We start from the raw sequence: 25,855 nt of genomic DNA on the forward strand, positions 1-25,855 counted from the left end.
AGTGCCTACTTTTTGCGGAGCCAAATTTAGACAGTGATGGTTATGTTAAATAATCTATTTAGAACATTAGTGTACTTGCTAAAGGCGGGGGGGGGGGGGGAAGGAACCCAAATATCTAGAGCATTTGGTTTTCATAGGTCTGTCATGTACGTTGGTGAGTGGGACCTAGTGTTCTGTTGTTTTATTTAGTAATCTACTGATGGTATATGTGGGGTTTTTAAGATGTGAGGAGGGGAGTTCTAAAGTAATCTTTTAGACGGTGGAACAGCACTTATAATTTGGTCTTTGATGCCTTTATACAGAAGGTGGAAAGGCTGGATGGAATCTGCCACAGCAGGACCCAGTGTGGGTGTTTCTTAGACAATCTTGCCAGAGTGTGCAGGTTCATCTAACTCTAACTGAAAAAAAGGTTGGGTGATTTGGGTTAAGAAACAGCATTGAGAAATCTCAGCCTTGAAAATCCAAAGCTTTAATAACCAAAAGAGAAGGGCCTGCTGAAAGGAGGTACTGGAAACTGTTGAGAGACACTGAAAATCCCTCAGTTCCCCTGCAAATGTTGGCAGTTGTGGGTCTTAAGTACTTTTTAACACCTTGAAGAATTGGCCAATACATTATCTTTTTAATGCTTTATATGATTTTTATCCTGACCTTCTCCCTTAATTAAGGCTTATTTCAACAGGGGAACCGTTGATTCAGTGAAAGAAAATGAACTCTGTAATCTGCTTTCCCCAAATTGAACTTATTTTTATTACTATTAATTGCTGCCACTTAGTTCTTGTGATGTTTTAACTGCTTTGATTTATTGAAACAATCATAGCATTCACTATTATCACTTGAGAAATGGGGAGGACAATGATGATTTGCAGATGACCCAATGATTTTAAACCAGTATTACTCCAGATTCAAAGATTTATGCAAGCTGATTCCATTGTGTAAGTAGATGACAGTCTTATCTCTCTCTTTTTCTTTTCATAATAAACCCATACATTTCAAAAGACTGCTGGCCTGTAACAAAGGGTGTGCAGAACCTTGATTTTGCTCTGAGTTTTGTTTTATATAGATCCATGAAGGTCTGTTTTAGCTGTAAGAAAGGGTTTTAATTTAAACAGGACTTACGTTTGAAGATGTTAAGACCTGACTGTGCAACTTGATTCATGCTTGTGAAGAATGACAATGGTCTTTGAGAAGAGGTGAAAGACAGCAGGGAAGCTTGGAAAGTTAGAACAGAAGAGGGAGATGATCAAGCAAAAAGGGTAGGAGTCAGACTACATGAGCAAAGGAATAAATCAGAGGGAGAGATGAGGAAAGGAGAGATGGCACTAAACCAGTAACACTGGAAACAAATGACAGGATATCAGGCAGGAATAATTGGTCTAGATAGTAGAAGTGATTAAAGCATTTTCAAGTTAGAAAGGAATTGGAGTAAACATTTACAATCCAGTTAATTAACTAGAGCAATCAAACTTAATCAGATAGCCACTCAGTCACCAACACTGAACTATTTAGAGGGATAATCTGTTGAACTGGCGAAGAAACCAAGTAGGACTGAAGGAAATCCAGCAAATTGTGAAAACTGAATGAAATACAAAAGGATTGATAATTAACATCTAAGCTTATCAAATGCAAAGGTAAATAATGTGGGATGTTCAGGTGGAAGCTAGTCCCTTTTCCTGGCATGACACAGCAGAGCCTGAGGGGGCACTGGTGAGCAAAGTAGAAGATGAAGAGCAAGAATAAAATGATGGGACAAGGAGGAAAGAAAATTTTCTCTGTGTGCTTCCGGGTTGTAGAAGATTAAATAATGACAGAAGCAAGAATCTTATTTTTCTAAAAGCCTGTGTGTCATACCAACGCTGGTTCTGAGGCACCACTGCTCTTCAGCGGTGCAATGCATAAAAGATTGAGGACAGGCAGAACTCCTCTTTCTTTACCTCAGTGAAGTGTTCTTTAGAGTTTGGCTCAGGGCATTTCTACACCTCAGGGCTTATCTTGTGCAATATTCAGGTTCAGGTTGTTCTCTCTGTGTCTGAGAGGTCTCATTGCACATCTGCCCTAGTCTTGCTATAAGACCCAGTCCAGTTCTTCTCTTTCCTTGTCCCAAACCTTTCTCTTTCTGCCTCAGGGAGCTCTGCTTGCTTTGTCATGCTGTTTTGTTTGTGCATGGTCTCCTGCAGCCTTGCTTAGCAAACCAATCACTGCAGCAAACCACAGGCATTGCTTAATAATTCTGCACTGTGTGTACCATGGGAGAGGTGTGGTACATTGGTGTCAGCAGTGATGGACCCAGTGAAGTAGATGCTCTGCAACAGAACAACTGAAACCAAAAAGCCTTGACCTTGTCATTCCAAATCAAATGCATAATACATAAATAGAAATACCATAAACCCGATGCACTGATTTTTTTTCCCTGAAAAATTTAAGAATCTGTAACAGGGGACCAAAGTTTTTTGAAAAGGAGTGCATGCCCTTTCAAAAATTGAGACTTTTTTTTATGCTGTATTTGGAAGCTCACAACCAGTAGCTGCGCATCAGAATCTCAGCCAGGATCGTTAAACCTGTATGTGGAGATCCTTATACTTTGAAGTCATGAAAAACATGGGAAAAGAGGAACTTTGAAAAGCTGCCAAGGGACTTAGGAGCACAAATTAATGGGAACCACGCTCCTTAGTCCCCCAGGAGTTTTCAAAAATGCCATCATTACTGAATTGCACTGAGGATGTGAGGCTGAGAAAGGGCAGACTGTGCACCGTGCTTCCACGGAGGCAGTTTTATGGAGTACCTCCATAAATGAGGCATACAGGGCTTTTATGAATTGAGCCTTTGAAAGCCCTGCTAGTAACGCATATTGATCCTGAAGTCACACACGGATGACAAGGTATTAAATTACAGTCAGGTTTTATTGCATGAAAGAAATTTTAAGAATACCTTTTCCCCCCATTTTTTTAAATGATTGCCAGCTGAAGTGCTGAAGTTTTGTACAGCGGGGAGATTACAAGCACTTAAATGAGTCAGCTGGATTCTGGGTCCAGTCCCACACTGAAGTGTATTGTTCATGGGGCATGACTGATGAAGCATCAGTGGATTTGTAAGCAAAATAAGAGGTTTGAAAATGTTTTTCAGATCTACAAGGAAATATAATTTAGTCAGCTCTCACAGAGAGGTTTATCATGTTCCAAAAATAATATCAGTGCTGGATTTCTTATTTGATGTGAATAGAGATGAACAAAGCTATTATTTTGATACATAAAAACTTAGAGGGTTGAGAGGCAGTCTGTCTAGTTCTGTGAGATGATGGGTTGTGGCATACTGGAATCTAAGCTGTTTTGATTGATTTATGTGAGCCACAATCTAGAGTAAATGATTTTGTGGAGACTACAGCAGAATATTCCATGCACTTACGCCTAATTTATGTACTGGATTTTTAAGATGTCATTTAGAGCTGTAAGCAACCACTGCATAAATCCAGCATCATATTACACAGTACCAAAGAAACCGGTTAATATGAAAAGGATCTCACTATTTCTGTAATATCAGACTATAGAAAGTCAACGTTGACTCTTTAAGCATCTCATGGCATAACGGTGTATGTACATGTGGTTATAAACATGTGTTAGTGAAACCATAACAAAGATAAAGTAAGCAGTCCAAGATCAGAAACATTAAGTGTAAAGTTTGGGCAATTGTATTAATTCATCAGGCACTTTTATTGTACACATCCGTAACAAAACAGCAGTAAAGTGACTCACCTGTGTAAAACAATTGCCAAGTGGCTTAGACAGCAAAGTAATGGAAGTATTTACTGAATGAAAGCTATTTCCTTAAGTAGAGGAAGTGAGTAACACTGAAGTTACTTGAGCAGAGCTTCTGGTACTAAAACTTGTAAAGCACATAGCACATCATCCTGTTTATTGTTGGAGCTTGAGCTACTTGTATCAGTTGAGGATCTGCCCCTATATATTTATCAAAGCTTTTGAAAAAGGAGGAGCCAAACAAGACAAATCACTGATTTGGACTTCACTTTGTGTCATTGATGGGCTCTTCAGAGCCAACAGAAGAGTTTGGTTTGAAAAACAGAGGAGTTGGGTTTAACTTAGAGCTTTTCTTTCATTGTAGGTAAAGGAGGCTGGAGCTGACACTTAGTGTTTGCAATGATACATGTTACTATAAAGCTACATCGATTTTTTACTTTTTTTAAATTGGATCGCAAAGTACATTTTGTACAAAGTATATTTTCTAAAAATATAACTTAAAACTGATTAAGAAAAATTCGAAATGAAAATAAGCTTCCTTATTGTTATGTTGGAAAAAAGTTCACTCCAGGAAATGTTTTAACTGGTCATCTTTGCACAGAGTGCTTTACAGTGCCTTTCTATGCTTATGGTGTTTTTCTTCTGTTTCCTTCTAATTTCATCTTTGGAGTACCTCCAACTTCCTCTGCTCCCAAGTGAAATCAGGCAATTTCTCTCATTTGGACAAGCCTATTCCCTAAAGGGAAAGCCCTTTAGTCATAAAACATTCCTCCCTATCTAATCTCACCATGAAATCTTTACGGCAATAATTTCTCCATTGTAAGTTTAGATTGTAGCAAATAGGCTTCATTTTAATTGTTGATTTGCGGAATGTGGGATAATTTGTGACTTCACATGGCTCCCCTTAAATGATAATAAATGTGCTTCTATTTGCTGCTTCTGTTACTAGCAGTTCCAGACATCGGCAGTGTCTTTAATGCATTACAGTTGCCTTTCACAAGTACAATAGCTTTCAGAGCATTTTCTGGTCCATATTATTTATTTATTTATTACTTTTTGAGTAAACAGTGCATTTCTCTCCTGGACAATTAAGGTAATTGCTGAAATGAAACTGAAGTGTCATGACCAGGCAGGATGCCACCAAATGGAAGTCAGTCAAGCAAAATAACTCCTCCAGCCCTGCAAGCCCGGTGTGACACTGTTTTGTAAATACTACAGAGGAGTTTATTACTGCTTCCACTCACTCATACTGCTGTACCATCACAGAGGAGTCTGGTCTGTGCTGTGCACTGCATACGGGCAAAAGAGAAAGAAATGAGGTGGTCAATTCCTTACCACAGAGGCAAGCAGCAACAGAAGAGTTAAGATGATCAAGGTCCTTTGGCTGGGCTGTAGTGAATGAGCATTAGATTAGCTGACATGTGGGGTAGAATTAGTTGGGAGGAAATGGGAACAATTTTAAGTAGCCCGTTCATCAATCCTAGAAACACGAGAGAAGTAGTGAGTGAACAGAAGGAGGCCATTTGTGGCAGCAGCAATAACCAGCGGGTTACTGGTGCATCTCTAACATGTTTAAGTTGAGAGATTTGACTCATGAAACAGGAAAGCGTAGCCTTGCTGTCAGCTTTGAGTTTTTAGTTAATGCTGGACATTGCCAAAGCTGAGACCATGTTGGTATAGTTGTGTGCTGTCCCTGGAGACTCCTCTTTGGGAAATTGCACTTATTCCAAAAGTTACTCAGGCAGAGAGCTTGGTCAGGGGAGAGCTGCTGTGTTTGCGTAAGGAATCTTGTGATACTGGTGTGGGTCTTGCTAAGTGTCAAGTGTTCATAAAGACTGCATAGGAAAGGCATTAGGTGAAATGGAGACAGTTTCCTTTCCAGTTCACCAAGCCAAGCACTGGACTTGTCCCTTTATTTCTTTATTGTAATAGTGTATAGGAGACCTCTTTTTTTGACTCATCTATGTTCTGATGATGCTGGCTGCTTTTCTTAGCATTTGAGCAAAGACCAGAAAACACTTTCCGTGGATAGGAGACAAACTCCAACTTGCAGAGCTAATTCCCAAGCAGTTCAGCATGATTCTCAGTCTAGACCTCAACTGAACTGTCAGGGAATAAAATCTGTATAATAAACCAGTCATCTAATTCACGACATCACGGGATTCAATCTTCCTAGGCAAGATTTAGTTCAGACATTCATGTGGCTTTGTTGTATGAAGTTAGACAAGGTGGTATTCATCTCTCATGACTTCAGCTATCTGAAAGTTAGGCATCATGTCAAAGCTAGTCTCTGTGGTCCCTTTTTAGTCAACAGAGAGAAAAAGAGGCACTTCAGAGAGCAATTAATTCCACCTTTAACATCATAGCAGCATCAGAGTGTCAGAACAAGGACAATGCTTTGCTTGAAGTATTGTAGACTGGAATTTCTAACAGAACTATCCTTTTAAAGCCTGTGGGTGCTTTAATACCTGTATTCAATAGTCTGCTCACCAATTCCTCACTTTCAAATGAGTAGTGTCAGGCAAGGAAGCTTCAACAGATGGGCTCTCTATTGAACATCCTCCACGCTTACTGGTTAGCATGCTAGATAAATCATTTTATAGTAATTATTTTGCAGGAGTTTATTCAGTCTGTTAGGATAAACCCTGAAAAAAAAATTAAATGGCTGTTGAGTGCAAAATTAATAGTGCTATCCAGGAATACTTTCCAGTATCAGCAGTACCAAAACAAGCTTCGTTCCTGCAGCTTTGACAGGATGCTTCCAGTCAAACCTAGAAGCCTATCTGCACTAAAACTAAAACAGTCTGCTGTTCTCAGAAACCTGTATATATTACAAACCAGAAATTCACCTTAGGTTTTTACCCTTTGTAGATATTTTATGAGTGTGTCTAGAAAAGAAGGTATATTTCTAGGAAAAAAAACACAGTTCTTTCACACAGAACATTCAGATATGGGAGTGGTTTATCAAAAGTGGTCGTTGGTAGAAGAAGAACTACAGCAGAGAGCCTTCTAATGGAGCCCTGTAGATCATATTGCCTCTCTTCATCCTCACAAGATCACTTATATGTAAAAGCTTAGGTATTGGTGGTTTGTTGGGGTTTTTTTTCTGTTGTTGTTGACCACATTCCTTTATGGGAGACCTCAGTGAAGGCTTTTTGGAAAATCTGCTTAAATTGAGTTGCATTTGGGCACTGGATCCCATGCTGCTTTCCAGAGAGTGGTAATAGAAGGCCTGCGTTCTTTTTCTCAGTTACTTCCTTAGCAGTAGGTGCAATTCCCTCTCTTGCATTATCTTGTTTATTTTTATTACCCTTGTGAGTGACTCTGTCGCTTCTGTTTAAGCAGAAGTGGTAACTCAATCCCTTAATAAAGCCTTAAATAACATTGCTCCTAAATGAGGTTAAGGTCTATATTATGCACAGCATTTGTCTTGAACCTTAATTCATCCTACTTCTGCAAGGCTATCTGGTTACATTGAGGAGTTAGTAATTGTAAGTCCAGTTCCTGGAGATCAATGAGTTCTAGCCTCGATTTTAACTGACAGGACTTTTTAAGCATGATATGCCATTAAGAATTATGTCAGGGTATTGCTATTCCATTATGTTAGCATAATCAGTGTTTCTTCGTTGCCAGGAAAATTTAAAGCAGTTGTTTTTTTCTGAACAGAAAACTGTATCAGGTGGGGTTTGGGGGGTTTATATGTGCATTGTGTTTAATAATTTTAAATACTGTTCTGCAGAAAAAGCTGCTGTAATTTCCTGTACATAAACATAACCTTTTATCTCCATCTTTGATTAAAGAAAGGTCCTTCTTATGCAGTTCTAAATTGAGAAAGAATTTCCTCTGGACTTGAGCATACTTGCAGATGCTTTTTCCATTCTCCTTGTTTTAGAAGCAGATTTGAGCTGAGTATCTCAGATAAAGACCAAACTGTGTTCACAAGTTTTCCCACAGTGGCAGAGGTAGTGGCAGTTAGCAGCCTGATGTTCCACAGAATGCCCTATATCCTCTTTAGAAAAGAGAAAGGGAAATACTCCCTCTTCCAGAAAATGCTTTGCATGGAATAGTAAGAATATTATCATGTATGAGAATTACCTGACATATTAGAATGACATTTTATTAAAGGGACTAGAGCACAAGCACTGATTTGCTCCCTGCCTTGTAGCGCCACTGTATTGTGGCTTTGCTCCTCTAGTCTTCAGGCAGGTCACAACATGCAGCCCAGAGAGCAGCTGCCACTTGAAAATGAGAGGTTGACAGCAAATCCTGGAGTAGGTAAGAACTGTTGTGTTGGTCTCACTTGACTGACTTTGCCTGAAATAAATTAGAGAGTACTTGCACATGCTTCTTCACCAGATGACTGGGAGGAAAAGTGGTTCTGAACAGATGGAGGCAATAACCTCTTCTGCCAATTCAGCTAGGGAAGGATGTCTACCTGTAACCAAAGGGACTTACCTGTACCACAGCTGCAAATAACTCCAGAATCTCATTACAGTCCAGTTTAAGTCATTAGTGTTGACACCCCTGAGGTGAATTGTTGTTGTTAAGGCTAGAGCCTCACACTGCCTGGGATTTTTGGAGAGGAATACCTTCACCTGGTGAATTTGTGCCTGTGTAGTTGAAAGTAGTCAGGGTCTGTTGACTCGCAGAGTAATACCCATTGAAAAGCATGGGATGGGGGGACTCTACCTTGTTTGTGCAGTTATACAAACTACTTAGAAGAGATCTCAGGGCCTCTCTGTGACATTTCTTGCTGCAGTTTCTTCAAGCAGCAGATCTGAATTGCATTCAGTGTGTGCAGAAATCAGAGGTAGGTATTTCTTGAAAGCATCTTTTTGGAGAAATAAATCACATGTCTGAAGCATCTCTCCACCTTCAGATGCATGTCCATGAAAAAGAACTTGAGTCCAGACTTGGTGCTGATAGCCTTCTATTGCTATTTTCCACTACAATGAAAAGCAATTTCTCATTGAATTCTGGAAATCTGAGCAGTTATAACAGTATCAAGTACTCCAGTGACCAAGTCTGGAAGTAATTTTGGTCAGAAATTGAAAGTTTCTGTTCATAATCTCATCCTACAACTGCAGTAGATACTCAGAGTTTTGCCTGTGGAAAATTTAGTAACTTACACAGCATCAAAAATGCTTGACACCACATATACATTGCTGAGTGAAGTTTGTGATATATAATATCTCATGTGAGTTACTATCTAATTTACTGCATTAATCAGTGAATGCCATATCAGCTTGCAGATTGAATGCAGATCAGTTTAATCTGTCATCTTAATTGTCAGTGAAATTGTTAATGTTGAGTTTACATTAACTGTTTTTCATGCTGCTTCTCACTGAGGAAGCAGTAGCAGCGTAATACCTTGATAGTGCTCATGTGAAAATCCTGGAGTAGGTGAGGTCATGCTGCTACTTACGGAGAAAGCAGTAGCTGTGTAGTACCTCGAGAGTGCTCATGTGAAGCTATGCAGGCTTTATGGTTGTTTTTCCCTGCTCTCAAAATCTGAGGTTCCCCCAGTTAAATCTGTGTTTTGCTAGTATTTTCATGTTTCAATACATCCCAAGTGCTGAGAATGCTGTCAGTCTTGTCAGTGCTAACACTGTAAAAAGTTGTGTCTTTAATTCGCCGCTATCTTGAGTGAGTGGATTTCAGGGGACAGGACCAAGCTGAAATGACCCAGGGTTTCCTCAGACCAGTGCTGCATTAGCATCTGGTGATGATTCAAGTGATTCTGTCATCCTCTGTGCTTCATGTTTAGCGATGCACTCAGTATAGCCTTTCAGTTGAGAGCCTCTATGTGTACACAAGGATAAGCAGCATCTCCATTTTTATTTTGAACAATAGCAAGTTTCCTGGAGCTCACCGGGGTTTTATTTCAGGTCAGACAGTCTTTTGGAGTAATGCTGAGCAAACATTTTTCTTTGCAGGGGACATTTTCATTTTAGATAGCTCTTGAAAATAAGTTGTCTCTTTTCTGTGCAAACAAAGAAACCGCTATTCACACAGTGCTAGTCTTAAACAATAGCAAGGCCCCGTTTTCCCCACAAAGTGTTATTTCCTTCTGTCACAAGAAGAGAGACGGAAGCTTGAAGAAGTTAAGAGGCTTATCCAAGGTCATAGTGAAAGAGCCAATTTGGAAATCCTGACCGTCAGATTCCTGATTTGATAGGCAGAATTTCCAAAGGTGATTTGCTAGCAATTCAAGGCCCTTGCGCACACAAATGGAGTGCTGGTTTAAAGTACCTCAAAAAATGATGCTGGGCTGCTCTGTTTTGGCTGTCTGTGCTCAGTCCCTGGTTATTTATTTTTTTCTTCCTTTTGTTGGGTATTGGGAAAAGGATGCCAGGCTTTTTATTTCTGAGAATATGCTGGATCATCTGGCAACTTAGTCATGGTCTACCTGGAAAAGACCAAGTGATTGCTGTGAGATACCTTTCACGTCTGCTTTTTCCTAGCAGAGGCAAAGTTGTCCAGAACCCCTCCCGGCAGGGTTATCATTGGACTGGACAGGAGAAAGAGATGAAAAATAGGATGGATGAGTTCTTGCAGTGTGGAGAAGACTTGAACTGCTACATCTGTACTGAACCTGCTTAACACGTACCTTTGTCAGGTCTTGGTTTGCTTAGCTGTCCTATTGTTCTGCTGAAAACCTTGCAGTGGCATTGTCCATAAAGACCTGGCTGCAGTGGGCGCAGAGGCTTCTGAGCTTTCTGACTATGTTACCACTTGTGGGACAGCAGATCATTGATTTTTATCTACATTAGATAGGGCAAGGTACTTTTATCATCTCTGTGATACCTCATTGACAGACTGTTTAAAGTTATATTGCTCACTAAAAAGCAGCAGTAATTACCTGTGGGACAGGAAGGAAGGGCATGGTCAAATTAGAGTTGAGAGCCTTTACTGTAACTACTGCCACATGAAGGTCCTACTGCTGATTGTCAAGAAATCCTGGAAGAAGAGGCAAGGCATTTTTCCTGGTTTAAGTACAGATTCCAGTGCAGTTGATTTTGTTGATAGTATTTTACTGAACTTTCTGAACATAGGCTGAGAGAGCTGGGCTTGTTCAGCCTGGAGGAGAGAAGGCTCCAAGGGAGACCTTAGAGCAGCTTCCAGTGCCTAAAGGGGCTACAAGAAATCTGGAGAGGGGCTTTTGACAAGGGCCTGTAGGGATGGGACAAGGGGAATGGCTTTAAACTGACAGAGGGGAGATTGAGGTTAGATATAAGGAAGAAGTTCTTCCCTGTGAGGGTGCTGAGGCCCTGGCACAGGGTGCCCAGAGAAGCTGTGGCTGCCCCATCCCTGGCAGTGTTCAAGGCTGGGCTGGACGGGGCTTGGAGCAACCTGGTCTAGTGGAAGGTGTCCCTGCCCATGGCAGGGGGTTGGAACAAGAGGAGCTTTATTGTTTTATAGTCCGTTCCAACTCAAACCATTCTGTGATGCTATGGTAGATTCCCCATGTACTATGGACTACATTCCAGGCTCTGAGGTACTACAGTGCTGTGAGTAACTGGCCAGTGACAATTGTTATAACTGGTGAACTGTATGCAGATCCCATTAAGTTAAAGCCCCAGGAGGGCTGGAAGTCAGGAATTTCAACTATTCTCTTTGTAAAACATGTATAGCAGCTAGCTGAAACCTCTGCACTCGGTATAGCTTAAGTATACCACAGAGAGGGCCATGTGCAGCTTAATGTGAATGGAATTACAAACGCAGAGCAATGGATTGCAATAGAAAACAGGAGGAGTTTGTGCTCCCCAAGATGGCGGCCGCACTGAGGGAAGACTTGGTGAAAGGCGTAAGAAAACCCATGTTAATCATTATTTGGTATTTTGAATTGATACTTCAAGACCAAATGTAGACACAGGTATGTATAAAGTACCTTTTAGGTCTCCCTTAGTCCATTTTATGGCCCAAAGAAAGTTTGGTGGTTCTTTTTCATTATTCAGTTTGTTTGTGCTTTCGAGTGAGTCCTGTCCAGTGCAGCTCAACTGGAACCCTCCCCTAACCTGGTGGTGTTTTTCCAAAATCTCCTTGGAAACTACATCACAGCCCAGTAGATCTTTGGTGGAGAGCATACAGGATTTCATTATTTCTTGAAATTGGTTTATTTTTCTCGGTTCTGCATATGCCTAATTATTTTTTGATACCAAGCCAGTCAGGATACGATGCATGCATGGCTAGGCTGGGTTATGTATGTCCTTTCCATGTGCTCCACTCCTCCTTCTGGAACTTCCTACAATTATTAATGGATGGAACACTATGCCTGTTTGCCACAAAACCAGATTGACCCCATTTACTTTGCAGTGGGGCTAGCACACCCTGTTTCATATTCACTTTTATTACTTGTTTTGTACCCAAGTGTTTGTTTGCTAGGCCTTGATGAAGAATGAGCAGTAAGCTGTGTGTCCTCCTACTTCTGTATTCTGTATAATTAATTGTTTTGCAGTTATAAAGGATTTACTTATAAAGGATTAGTCTGCCAGGAAGAGGTACATTTGCACTGAATAAATAGATTTATCTAGAGTCAACAAGGTGTTACGCTTTGCTGAAATCTGTGCAGCTGGGAGGAGCACTTTGCATAATAACAGCAGTAGCAGATTTGTGAGAATTTAATACTATGGCTGAGGATAGGTGAGAGATTAACTGAAAGATTACTGAATCAGATAGCAAAATGGAGGGGAAAAGGTTTGGAAGAAGCTGAAAGGGGAGCTTGCACTCAACAGGAAGCCTATTCACGAAGTGGATATAAAGAACTTTTGTGGTGGCATACAAATTATGGTGCCAAATTTGAAGATAAGAACTGTAAAAGAAGTAACGGTCAGTTCTGAGTAATTGTGCAAAATCATCTGAGAGTTTGATTGCACAGTCTGCTCACTGGAGGGTAAAGACCTTAAAGAAAACCTTGAGTTAGAGAGAGGGACATAAGGTATATTCTGTCTCCTTGATCTGTCTTTACACAGAACAACTGTTTTTAGATTCCTATCACAGTATTAAAAAGTTTAAAGCTATTTTAATATTATTTAACATTTGCCTGGCTATTCTGTGGCTAGCAACCTATAGGCATCTCATCCTCAGGGTGTGGTAATTCTGAATAATGATATTGATCAGCTCGTACAATTGTCTCTGCACCTCAGTATATGCTTGGGAGAGGGATCTTGCATGGAAAGCATTAACCAAAGTGTCTTCTAGTCCTGTCTTTTGCAGGACAGCAGAGACACTGTCTGAAACCTGGGTAGCTTTCTTGGAATTGTTTTGTCATCCCTTCTTGGTTTTTTTCCCTGTAACTTTGGTACATACCTTAGCTTACACAGAACTATGCACTGCATTTATTCACTGACATTTGGGGTTTTTTCTGTAAGTGTTCCCACTTCATAAGTCTTCCACATGTTCAAGGGTCAGCTGAGATCCTCTGCAGAAACATGTACTGCAGAAAGGAGTCTTTCTGCAGGCTTTTTTTGAGGGCCATTGACCTTCAGGAGCTTTTCTCCTGGAATAATTTCATTCAAGTGTAGGAAGGCCTTGAAGCACAGCCTGATACACAAGAGCAAGGACAGACTACTTCTCCATCCCTTTGGACTGGTTTCAGAGAACTGAGATGTAGGCATTTTCAGTGCATTCATCTGGAAGAGTCACCACTGAGTCATAATGTTCACCAACATACTGATATTCAGGGTTGTGTGGAGGTGGGGTAGCACTGCAGTGGTTACTTTTGCTTTCCTTGAATTGAAAGCTGGATAGAAACCATCCACATTAAGTTCCTTCCAGTGGCAAACCTTTTAGTGTCACCAGTGTCTCCCTTGCAGCAAGTGCTCATCTGCAATTTCGTTTTGCTTATGCTTTGAATTTTTGAGGTTTTGTTGCTCAGTTTCCTAACAAAGTGGGAATTGGCTTCTTGACAACAATTTGTTGCACTTACACAACTGCAGAGTTACACAGAGGCTGGCCCAGTGGAGAGGGGCACAACGTGAACCTTCTTTCCCCACCAAATGGCTGCTTCTACCTGGAACAACTATTGCTCTTGCCTGTGGGCCCGTTGCTTTGCATAGTAAAGCACTTGTTTTGTGATGTGAGGATGCATTACTGCACCCACTGAAAGGGACCATCACATGCTCATGATTGTGCTGATTTGTGACATTTCACCCACCTCTTCGAGTAACTGATCTGCAGTAAGGACATAAACCTTCATTTAATACTGCTGACAGCGAAAGAAGAGATACTGCTTTAAACATCTATAGAAGCAGAATTGCATTTTAGAAATGAAAAATATGATTCCCATCTAAAATGGTGATTGAATACAGTTAAGGGTTATACATCTATTTGTGTTTTTCATGACAAAGCATACAAATATACCTCTGTTGACTGGCTTGGCAGAGCTAAAAGTGCATGATTGAGAGATTACTGAGATGGTACTTCTGTAGGGTTCAGAGAGAGGTTATGTCTGACCTGTGTGGAATCAGCTTTTGAGCCAAGCAGTCTTTTCCAGTCACTGCTTTCTGTGGCTTTTTTTAGTGGCTCTGGGCAACTTCAGTCCAAGTGGTAGAGGTTGCAACAAAGTGAGCGAGTCTGGTTTGGGCAATTTACAGTCTCATTTAAGCAATGGTAATCAGTTGATGTGTACGTCAGTTTCCTCATCTTTAAAATACTGTTAGTGAGGTTTTATTGGTTGTGGTTTGGTTTGGGTTTGGGTTGTTGGTTGGTTGGTTGGTTTTTTTGGCGGGTTGGGTTTTTTGTGGGGTTTTTTTTTGTGTTTTTTATTAAGAACCAAGAATTAAAAAAAAAAAAATAATCTGTGTACAGTGGCAGTGTTGGCTGTGCTTAGAACTGAGAAACTTGAGCAGGAAAATGTAAAACTTACCTTACTAACTGAAATCGGATATGAACCAAGCCTTCTAAGAACCTAATGTGGAAAATTGCAAGTATTTCCTATTTAATCAGCTCTTTAGTATACCCAAGAGACATGAATGAAGTTTGGAAGTACTATTTTCATGTCCTTTCTCCAGTAGCCTTGTTTTATTTCATATTCAGTTCCATGTCTGATGTTGAGAGTGGTCCTGCATTAAATCTACTCCTGCTGTCTATAAATAAGCTTAGAGATCTTAACCACCTCGTGATTTTGACAGCATTCATCACATGTGGCAAGCAGCATTCATCTTCCAGTGAGCTAGCAATCAGTCTGGCCAGTGTTTTCCTGTGGGTGAGAGCTGGTCTCCAAGCCTATGATGGGGGTGGCAGAGCTAATAATAGAAGCTGAAGCTTTTTATTTTCCCTCTCCAAGGTTTGTATTTTGAAGATTTCACAAAAAATCACAGAAAAGGGTTTTTTGGTCTTTTTTCTTAACCAGTTGCTTACTGTTGCAAACATACCGATCACTGCTTTTAGGAGAGGTTTGACAGCTGGAGGCGGTGAGGTCTTTTGTTTTGTTGGTTTTTTTTTAATCTCATGAAGCTGCAGTGGTACCTGAGAGAAAACGGAGTCAGATGCAGTCTGATACTGAAAGAAGAGCAGCAAAAAGCAACCAAAAGAAACGAGATTTCGAATTTTAACAAAATTCCTCTGTCCCATTGTATTGTTCTAAGTCAGGATGCTCATATTTGGGGATGGAAACCTTGAAGATCTACTGTGTAAGATAAAATTACGAAGTCCAAAGTCTATGCATACACAGTGTTTCATAGGTATGTGGGAATAAGTATTTTCCATCTCTTTTGGTCTTTTTCAATTTCCTAGATACCACAGAATATGCAGGGATCACTGCATGCTGGAAAACCACACTTCCTTTATAGAAATTGCTGCTGCTGTTTACTTGCTTAGTGTTAATTTTTGGATGTGGTGTTGGAGCTGCTCATTCATTAGCAAGCAAATAACAGGAAAAAATATGTATGAGCCCTAGCAAAAAAACCCAAAAAAGCATCAAGATTTTGTGCAAGATTAATAGGGAAAAACGTTATCATGTCATTTATTGCGCTCAGCAATTATTTGCTGTCTCGGGAGCCATGAATATAAATATTAGATCCTCAGTCAACTTCCCTAATTGAAAAATGAGAATGTGTGAAATACAGCTAACTTTTTTTTTGTTGCAAATTCGTACTTCATTGTAGTTTTAAGGAAGCTAGTTATTGCTGTAAATTCGTTAAAAATACATCACACCACATTAATGTTGGGAAGTTATTCGGTCGAAAGGTAGGACAAGTAAGTATACCTGGTCAAAAAAGTTTCCAAGAGGGGGGGCCTGGGTAGTCTGAAGGCTGCATGGATCTGGAGAAAGTTCATGCTCCTGAAACATGGCAGTGAACAAGTGCTGGCCCCTCAGGTGTGCTGTGAAGCTTTCTTCAGTGTAAGCAATCATACTGGCACTAGGGAAAGCTGAAGGAGCAGACGTTTTCAAATCTGTACACTGAGCATAGCATCCCTACTTTGAAACAGCAGCAGCAGAGAGGCAGAGCGTGTTAGCACTGAGCTGGCTGAACTATCGACAAGAGTGAGTTGCAGACCAGTGAGTTTCCACTTGAGTTTCCTGCCTCACATTTTATCTTTGTCTGAATTCACATCTTTTCAAATTTCCTGGGTTCATGACAATATTTAGTTATGTGTTGAAACCTCTTTAGTCAGTATTTTCAACCCAGAATTGTTTTGAAACTTTTTGAGAAAATTGGGCATTTTTATTTTAGAAGTAGATGCATTTTGAAATGTTGACATTTGTGGTGAAATGAAAATCGTGTTTCAATGTGGCTCTAATGAGCAAGATTTCTGATCTTAGAGTAGCTCACTGTGGGAATGTTGCACCCTTAAGCATGAAGTGTAGGGGGGATACTCCCTCAGTGGGAAGTTATTTACGATCCTCTGTCCTGCCTTCATCAAATGCATGATCCTGTTCATTTTATACCATAAATTATTCAATCTGTACTGTGAAGATATATAATAAAGATAATTAATTTCCTTACAGTTTTTTTCATGGCTCTGTTATCATAACATCTTAGTTCCTTACAAATGTTAATCAAATGAGCATCACAGAGCTCTTGAGAGGAGCTTATTCCCATTTTATGTATAAGAAGTGAAATAAGATTAAAGCCAATTTATCTAGCTGAAAAAAATTGCCAAGCTTTCAGGCGTATCTAAACATGGGCTGCTTTTTCTGCCTGATATAGGCAGTCTAATAAAAAGAGATCACTTCCTCCTACAGATGTGGCTTCACTTGCATCCTTAGGCAATGACAGCAACAGTAACAGTGCTATTGCAAAGATTAAAGTCAGAAATTATAAAGTGTTGAGTAATTTTGGCTGCCTGGTGTAAGAAACCTGGAGTCCTATCTTTATTCAAAGCATTTTTTGAGGACATTCTGTTTTCCAAGTCTCTCTCTTACTAGTCTTATTTGCAGCTGTGACCACTTGGCTTTTTTGCAGATCTGAATACAGGTGTCCTGGGGTGGGTGCCTGGAAAATGAGGGTAGTGTAGCTTGCTGTGCAAGTTTTGATTTATGTGATCTACCCTATGTCATGTTGGAGTTCAATAGCCGTTTGCCAAGGACGGCTTCAATTCCCTTAAACATGAACTCATTTTTCTCTTCTTTACCTTTCCTACCTCTTTTATTTCATACCTTCCAACTTCTCTAATGGTGGAAGCAGGGCTATTAATGACTCGTAGCACTAGAAAATGGACTTTGTCCTGGAGCAGGGCTATCCTCAGCACCAAGTGAGCCATCAGCCTTCAAACCTCTGCGCTGCAGTAAGGCTGGAGGGATGGAGATGCTGAATGAAGAAGTGATGTGCCTGGGAGAAAAATCAATTATTAGAAACTCACCAGAATTCTGTCTTTTTTTTCTAGCTAGACAGCAGCTTTTCTATGTTTCACTCAACCTTTAAATCTCCCAAATACTCTGTTGTTAAATATCTGAGCCTTAAACCAAAGGAGAAGGAGAGGAAAGTTAATGACAAATACTTGTGACAGATAAGCATTGTCAGTAAGGTTGCACAATCCCTGGTTTTTGATGGAGGAATGTTAGACTAGCAGTGCTAGCCTATTAGAAAATAGTTTTAAGAACTGTAATTAAATAGTAGGAAAATTTCTCTTTTTTGAGAGGTAGCATACTTGGTGAGGCAGATGTGGTGGATTTCCATGGACAGATATTTCTTAACTATATACATGCACTTAAAAATGGAAGGTTTTCACCTTGTGTGCATACAGGGTCTTGCCCCAAGAACCACTGGAATCAATTCAGCTGTGTCCAACCAAGCTCCTCAGGGATAGCCTAGCGCTTGTTGCTAAAACATGCTCATTCACCCCAGGTCTTTGCAATTCTCTTCACGTTTTATTGCAGAGTATAAATGGCAGGGTTTTTGAACAACAACCAGATACTGTCCTATTAAGGTCTCTTGGTTTAATGTGTTATGAGTGGGAAGGCTTTGCTTGACTCTGTTGGTCCCAAGAGCTTTCGGTAGCATTATAGATTATGGCCTGAGAAGTTGAATGTAACGTGAAGGTATAGTTATGTTCAGCTTGATTAGCCCTGCGTAATAATTAGCAGTGTAGCCATGTTGCAAGGTAAGGGATATCTTTGTGAAAGCCTATAAAAATTTCAGTCTTCCATCCCACCTGGCCGAGTGTGGTGGCAGTAAGCTGAAGGTTCCTATTTTGTGGTGATCAAACATCACAATCTTTCTGGCCATGTTCCTCAGAGAAAGATCCACCAGAGTTTGCCAGCTCCTCTCAAGGGAAAAGGGAGGAAAGAAGAGGCAACCCAAGACAGAGAGAATCTGCTGAGGAGTGAAGTACATCCCCTGTGACTCCACAGTCTGAGCAGTAAGTTGTTTACCCTGCATTAGGGTAAGCCACATGATTTTCCCCTTTCCATCCTGCTATATGGAAACTAAGTCCAAAAGCGTGGGCAGTAAAGAGCCCGGCTGTCATTTGTGTCCAGAGTCTGGTACTGGATGTAAACACTTTCAAGGCTGGACTGTGTTCAGAAGCAGAACCTGTGAGGTATAAAGTCAGCACGTGTTCCCCAAGGAGTTGTTTGTTTCTCCTTCCAATTTAGAGCTTGAAATGCCATTTGTTTAATGCTGCTGTTTAAATAATGATTTATAAGACTCCAAGCGAGCCGTGGTACAGCTTAATGACTGCTATAATTTATGGATGCCACTGGCTACGTAAACACTGCTGTAAATATAAAGGATATCTCCCACAAATTTTACTTTGATACTTACTTGATACTATTCATTTCCTTTCCTTGCACGTCTTCTGTGTGTGTGAGTAGAGGCCACTTCACTCAGCAACCCAGGTCATTCTGGCTCACCTTGCCAAGAGCAGTTTGGGCTGGGAAATGAAAAGATCAGATGTCTATTTTTGTTGCAAAATATTTTAATTAAAAATTGCGTTTCCTTGAGCTTGAATGCAAACAGCTGCATCAAGTGGCCCATTAAAAGGGTCATTTGTATTTGGGTGCTTTTTTGCTCTCTATTTGTTTTACTAGTTAATCATCTCCTTTATCCAATTCATTTTGCCTTTGTGCACATGGTAAGCAAGCAAACAGGAGACAGGAATGAATCACGTACTGTCACAGAGCCCAGCCACTCCCCGGGCTGCAGCTTTGCTATTTGTGTTCTCCATCCTATACAAGGAGCATGTATATATGGGTCTAATGCAAATCTGAGCTAATTCAAGCCCCGTCTCCACAGAGATAAATGAGCATGCAAATCTGCTGCATTGTTTTGGAGGAAAAGCTCCTGGACTTTTAAACAGTACAGTCGGTTGACTTCAAGAGATTTGTGCTCCTAGGCTGCAACAAAGACATCTGGGAAGACAGTAGGTGCTCTTGAATGCCTTGGTTCCATTATAATTCGTAATAACGCAGTCATGTGCTTGGAAAACTGAATTCCTTTACAAGGTTATAATGAACTGAGTAAACAGAACAACTCCATTGTCTATAATAACCCCTCCTCTGAATCTCTGCGTATCTTATCCCAACAGCTGCTGGGATAAAACACAGACATTGCGAAAAAGATTGCAGATAAGCAGAGTAGGGCATGAGAGCTGGTAATAAATGTGGGGTTCAAAACCATCTCTGGGGTAATTCAGAGAGACAGAAGTACTTCAGAATTTGACTAGGACTTCAAGGTATTTTTTTTTTCAAGAGCGTCATGATGTTACTAACCTCATAGAAGTGCCCTGGGACATGTCTCTTAACTTTTCTTTAGGGGTCCTTCCAGCAACATGGTACTGTGGAGGTTCATTGCATACCCCTGGGAGAAGGGGACACCTGAGTTACCAGAGTGACTTCTGACAGCTCTCTAGCATCCATTTGCACACTGGCCTGAGCCTGATGCATCCAGCTTGTGACATGCAAAGAGCTTTGCATGTAACATAAGGAAGGCTCTCAGCAGTGTCTCTAGGAGTGCATTTTTATGAGCACAGCAAAGCCAAGGAAGATAGATATCCTCTCATTGCCTTAAAGCCCTGCCCAGAGGCCTGCAGAAATTGTCAGCAGCCAGCTCTGAGTTACTTGGTCTAGTTTTCCTGCAAAGCTGTCCTCTGTAGTCATGCTTTGACCCTGCCTGAAATACAAGGGCACTGTGCAGCCTGTATGCAGCAAGCCAGAATTGCTCTGAGGCACTCAAAAACATTGAGCTGACAGCCACATAGGGTACCCTTTTCAGGAGCTGGGGTCCTTTATTAAAAAGGTTTGGCATGTATTCCCCCCACTCCTGAATTGATTTGCACTATAAAATAAGCTTGAAGAGAAGTAGCGCTTGCTTTCCTACATGCTTCATTAATTTTTACTTTTGGCAGGCAATATAAATAAAAGTATCAAGTGCACATCTAATTGAATTGCCAGTGATTCCCAACTCCCTGTAGTACCAGAGAACATGATGTAGCTGTGCTGTTCAGCAAGCACAGATGAGTTAGACAAACAATGGCTCACTCTGCCCAGAGGCTTTGGTTTAATCTTGAGCATTTACCTATCTAATATGAGACAGGGCAGGAGGTGTTGCAATGGGGAATTTGCAGCACAGGCCTCTTTGAACTCTGGATTTGCCTTCTAGGAGCAGTGACTGGAAGCAGATCTCTCTGCAGAAAGTCAGGTTTTGTTGAGTTGCATCTACACCCAAATTTTTGTGGAAGGAGCTCTGCTGCTTTTTGAGTTTATCCTCTTCAGTATGTACTGGCTATAGGATGTTGTTGAACTACTTACTTGCCTTCTTGAGGTGGCTGATCTGCAGCATGTGTCTCTTAAAAAAGAAAAAACAAAAAAGAAAAAAGTCCTTATTCTTAGTATCTGAGCCACTGGGGATGGGTGAATTCACAGAATCACAGAATGATTTGGGTTGGAGGGGAACTTAAAGCTCCTCTTGTTCCAACCCCTGCCACAGGCAGGGACACCTTCCACCAGACCAGGTTGCTCCAAGCCCCATCCAACCTGGCCTTGAACACTGCCAGGGATGGGGCAGCCACAGCTTCTCTGGACACCCTGTGCCAGTGCCTCAGCACCCTCACAATTAGGAGCTTCTTCCTAATGTCTAATGTACCCTCTTCCAGTTTAAAACCATTCCCCCTTGTCCTATCCCTGTGTGCCCTTGTAAGAACTCCTGCGGTAAGGAAAATAAATCGTACCCATCTGGCTGGATGATCTCTGACTTCCAACTATCAAAGGAATCATGTGCCTCCAGTAAAGGACAGTGCCAAGCGACAAGTATCAGGATCATTTCTGAATGGATGATACTGTCCTTTAATTGTAATGTTCAGTGACCTTGTTTCGTAAGAGTTGGCTCCTTTCCACATTGCTGACTGCCTTTTGCTGCTTAGCATAGGTAAAATTAATTAGTGATTTTATCTTGGTAGATGTAGTCTGCTGTGAGCTTCCTGACTTGAGGGGAAGGGATGAAAGAGTGGGTGTAGAAGAGAAAGAAAACTGCAAGCAAAGATCAGACTGTTTTCTGTCTTGCAGAGAGAAGATAGCAGTGTTATACACCCAAGTCATAGGTAATACATGTTGACAGGAGGGCATGATGAAAGCTTGTATTCTTTCCAAATCCTGCAGCTATGTTATTCTTGAGCTAGACAGAGAGGATATACATCTTCAGGCCTGTCAGTCTAGCAGTAAATTCATACACAATTAAAAATCTATCATACATATTGTGTTGTTCTTGGGAAGTACCACAGAGCAGGCTGAAGAATTTCAGCCCTCTTTTCAAGGGTCAGAGATGCCTTCCAAGTTAAAACACTAGAAATGCCTGGGGAAATGAAATTCTCTGTTAGGTGTACCATTAGATATTTGACAAGATCAAAAAGGTCAAACAATGTAAGTACTTTATCAAGTGATTATTGGAAGAAGGGGATTTCACAAGGTGTTTTCCAGGATCCTATGACTTGTTGGTTAAGAGAAAGGTAATTCAGTAATCTGAAGTGGGTTTTGTTTCCTTTTTCTCTAGGGTCTGCTTCTGGCCCAAAAATGGCTCTGGAGGGTTCCTTCAGCTGCTGGAATGGAACAGCGATAAGGTTGGGGCGAGTGTGCGACTTCACCAAGGACTGCGTCGAGGGAGAAGATGAGGGAGATATATGCAGTGAGTAAATCCAGCCCCCAGGCTGCACCCTCCTTTTGAAAAAGCATTTACTGTTTTGAATTTTAATGCTCAAATTTAGCATTAATAGACTAATTCGGTGCTATCAAAAGACCAGTATCCTGCATAGTACATGCAGTTACTCTGGATATCTGCCTAGAGCAGCGCAGATAGATTGTTTGATATGCTGGATGTGGTTCTGAGTAACCTGATCTAGTTGAAGATGTCCCTGCTTTTTGCAGGGGGGTTGAACTAGATGATCTTCGAAGGTCCCTTCCAACCCAAACTATTCTATGTTCCTGTACTCGCCCACATTACTACTTCAGCAGGTTCTTAAGATGCTCTTAGTGCTTCATCTCTTCCAAAGTCTTGATAAAAAATGCAAAGGAAGTACAGCCTGAATAGCTAGATGCCTTACAGAATTATGAAATGTGAAGTTTGTTAGAGCCTTTAATCAAAATGTAGCACAGCATGTGGCAGAAGGGAGAGAAAGGAGAGAACTTCCAAAATGAAAAGTGAGTAGAGCCAGTAGGTAGTCTTTGGCCATCTCCAGTGTCTTTGTAATTCCTCTTGTTTTCTATCCTCTCTTCAGCAGTCAGTAGTCTAATAAAATACAGCAGAAGATAGATAGCAGCCTGAGTTTTCTGAGAGCTACCTGTGCCTGAATACTTTGTTATTGTGCTGCATAGCCTAGATACTTCAGGACCTTCCTTTAACCATCTTAAAGATGCCTTACTGCTTTTTCTAGACCTCCACATGTTCTACTTCCAGCATCTTCCCCTTTGCCAGTCTGCAGAGAGTTAAGAGTGGTGGGTTGTCAGCCATGTGGTTATCCACAGGGCAAATATATTGAGAAAAATAGCTTTTGAGAGTTCATCATTTACCAATTTAAAGTGAATGTGTCACAACTGATTTGGCCTATGGACTTTTCTTGACAGAGCTGTGTTGATTTGGTATGCAAAAAATGTATTCCCTGACCAAAATATCAGTACCAGAAAAAGCCTCTGGAATAGAAGAGGCAATTATTCTTAGTTTAGCTTTCATACGTGACAGATAGAGCAGGGGAGAATCTGGGTAAGGTAATTCAGACAAGCTCTGTTGGTATAGGTAATGTCTAGGCTTAGCAGAGTTTTGCAGTTTCTAGCATAAACTTAAGTGTGATACACAACTTCTAGCAAATTCCAGTTCTTTGCTACTAGTAAATATAAATTAACAGATTTTATTGGGGTGGAGAAAAGTGGTTTGACCTGAGATCATGTAATAAACTAGTTAGAAGTTAGAAGCTTGACATGATGTGCTACTCCATCATGCTAGATATATGTTGTTACAATTTGGAATTATGTTTGTTAATGACACACTCAGTGAACATTAGATTCAGTTTCATAGAGAGGGTGTTGTCACTGCAGAGTTGCAGCTCCTTAGAACCAATAATGCTTCATATTGGTAGTACTGAAACCTTTTTGCCTAAGTGCTTTAAAGCAAAGCTCTGAAGCCTCATAATGGTATTTCCATTGTGCTCTAGACTTTAATTAGAAAAACCTTGGTATATTATGATAATCAGTAAGTTGAATGCATTTCCATTTCATTGGAAGGAGGGAAACATGCTATTTACCATCCAGATACACTGTTGTGGCTGTCTGCTGTAAATGGCTCTGCCTTGGGAGGGTAATTCTGTCTATACCAGTGGGAACAGCAGAGCTCACAAGGTGGAGTTGTACCAGTCATGGATGCAAACTAAATACCACCATAGGATGGGGTAGGCCTAGAGGAACATGTTTACCTGTTAAAATGTCATTTTCAAAAACTGGGTGCACATGTGGCTGGTGTCTCATCCACACACGTGTATCAGGAAGCCCTTGTATCTGGTAAGCCAGCTGGTAAAGTGGCTGATCTCTCACACATACGTTATCCACAGGGGCTGATTTGGTTGTCTTTTCCCTCTCCATGCAGCATTCATCTGTAGCTATTTGCATAAAGCAGTATAGCACTTACAGATGTGTCAGCAAAGAATGTACACAGAATGTAAATGAGAAAATGTAAAAATCAGAAGATATTTTAACAGCCTGTTTAGGGGAGCATCAGTCCCTAGCTTGAGGAGAAGAGCACACGGCTTGTATTCCCACAGGTACTGGGAATGAGGGTTCTTACAGCCAGAAGGCCCCAAAAGCACCATTTTCCACCCAAGCAACACAGAAAGACAGGCTTGCCTTAGGAAAAGCTCAGGTTGGATGCAGGTCTGTGTGTCCACTGACAAGCCTGCTCAGCCCTATGGCTAGTTTCTCTTTTTACCTCTTACTGTGTTGAATATTGTTGGCATAAGAATCCTTACGCAAAACGGATAAAGGATCTAATGTTTTATATGTTACGTCTGCATGGCAGACTAACACAAAACATACGTCAACTTACAGCATTTTAGTTGTCAGTTTAGTCCTGAGCAACATAAATTTTTTTTCATTAGCTTTTGCAAATGTGGCAGAAAGTGACTCAGATACTTAAAGCAGAGAAAGGGGGTTCCCAGACGCTTCTGCTTGCACAGAAGAGCTGTCAGGAAAAGATGTAGCTGTGCTCAGTCAGACCTGAGGGGAGAGCTCCTAAGATTACTTTTAACCAAAGGCTTCCATCTTTGAGTTTCAAGGAGATGTTTGGGGGTTTTTATCTTTCACAGTCTTTTTGTTGTGCAGGTACTAATTTCCCCCCCCAGTTTTTTTGTTTGTTTGTTTCTTTCTTTCTTTCTTCCTATTCATTTGATTTTTGATCCTTTCTTAACTGAAAAAAAAACTCCCTAAAGCCTGCTGTTTGTTAACATCTCTTTACTTATTAATGGCCAAGGAAATGTCATGGTGCTTGTTCCACATGCAACCAATTAGTCTGCGTAGAGAGTGTAAAATCAGAGAGGGATGACCCCTAGAGAAAAACATGTTGCTATTTGAGTCATAATCAAATAATCTTGCAAGAGCAAAAGACAGCTTCAGAGAGGCAGATGTGGAATTAGATGACAAACTGCGTTGATTTGGGATCAGACATACAGATTTAACAGACTGATGGAAGCATGGCCCTGGAAACGACTTTGCCGAAGCACACTTTGCAGACATGCGTTAAAACTTAAGATAGTGGCTGTCTTATGTCTTTGCTAGTAAATTCATGCTTTTACGTGTATGGAATTTGTACATGCCAGCCACAGTAACAGGGTTCAACTCTAGGTTTCTATTGAATTGGTAAGCCAAAAGATCATAAAGTCATAGAATCCCAGGCTGGGAAGGACCATAAAATACCAGGGTTGGAAAGGACCTTAAGATAATCCATTTCCAACCCCCTGTCGTGGGCAGGGACACCTTACACTAGACCAGGTTGCTCCAAGCCCTGTCCAGCCTGGCCTTGAACACCAGGGATGGCACATTCACATCTTCCTCTCACAGTAAAGATTTCTGCCTTATATCCAACTTAAATCTCCCTGTTTCAGTTTGCACCTATTGCCCCTTGTCTTATCACTAGAGTCCATGATGAAGAGTTGCTCTCCAGCATCCTTGTAGGCCCTCTTCAAATACT

The 25,855-nt window shown here is 40.9% G+C and overlaps 1 protein-coding gene across 1 annotated transcript in view; it reads left to right on the top strand.

Moving 5' to 3' along the window:
- ALK (ALK receptor tyrosine kinase) overlaps window positions 1-25,855 on the top strand; it is a 314,119-nt gene that overhangs the window by 209,532 nt on the left and 78,732 nt on the right. The window contains exon 6 of the mRNA XM_061350549.1: window positions 22,181-22,312. Within this exon, the coding sequence (XP_061206533.1) occupies window positions 22,181-22,312 (132 nt within the window). The remainder of the gene's footprint in view (window positions 1-22,180; window positions 22,313-25,855) is intronic.

This window comes from Neopsephotus bourkii, unplaced genomic scaffold (genome assembly GCF_033783945.1).
Source record: "Neopsephotus bourkii isolate Nb327-2 ecotype Australia unplaced genomic scaffold, CSIRO-AGI_Nbou_v1 NB_518, whole genome shotgun sequence".
In the NCBI taxonomy this organism is placed as follows: domain Eukaryota; kingdom Metazoa; phylum Chordata; class Aves; order Psittaciformes; family Psittacidae; genus Neopsephotus; species Neopsephotus bourkii.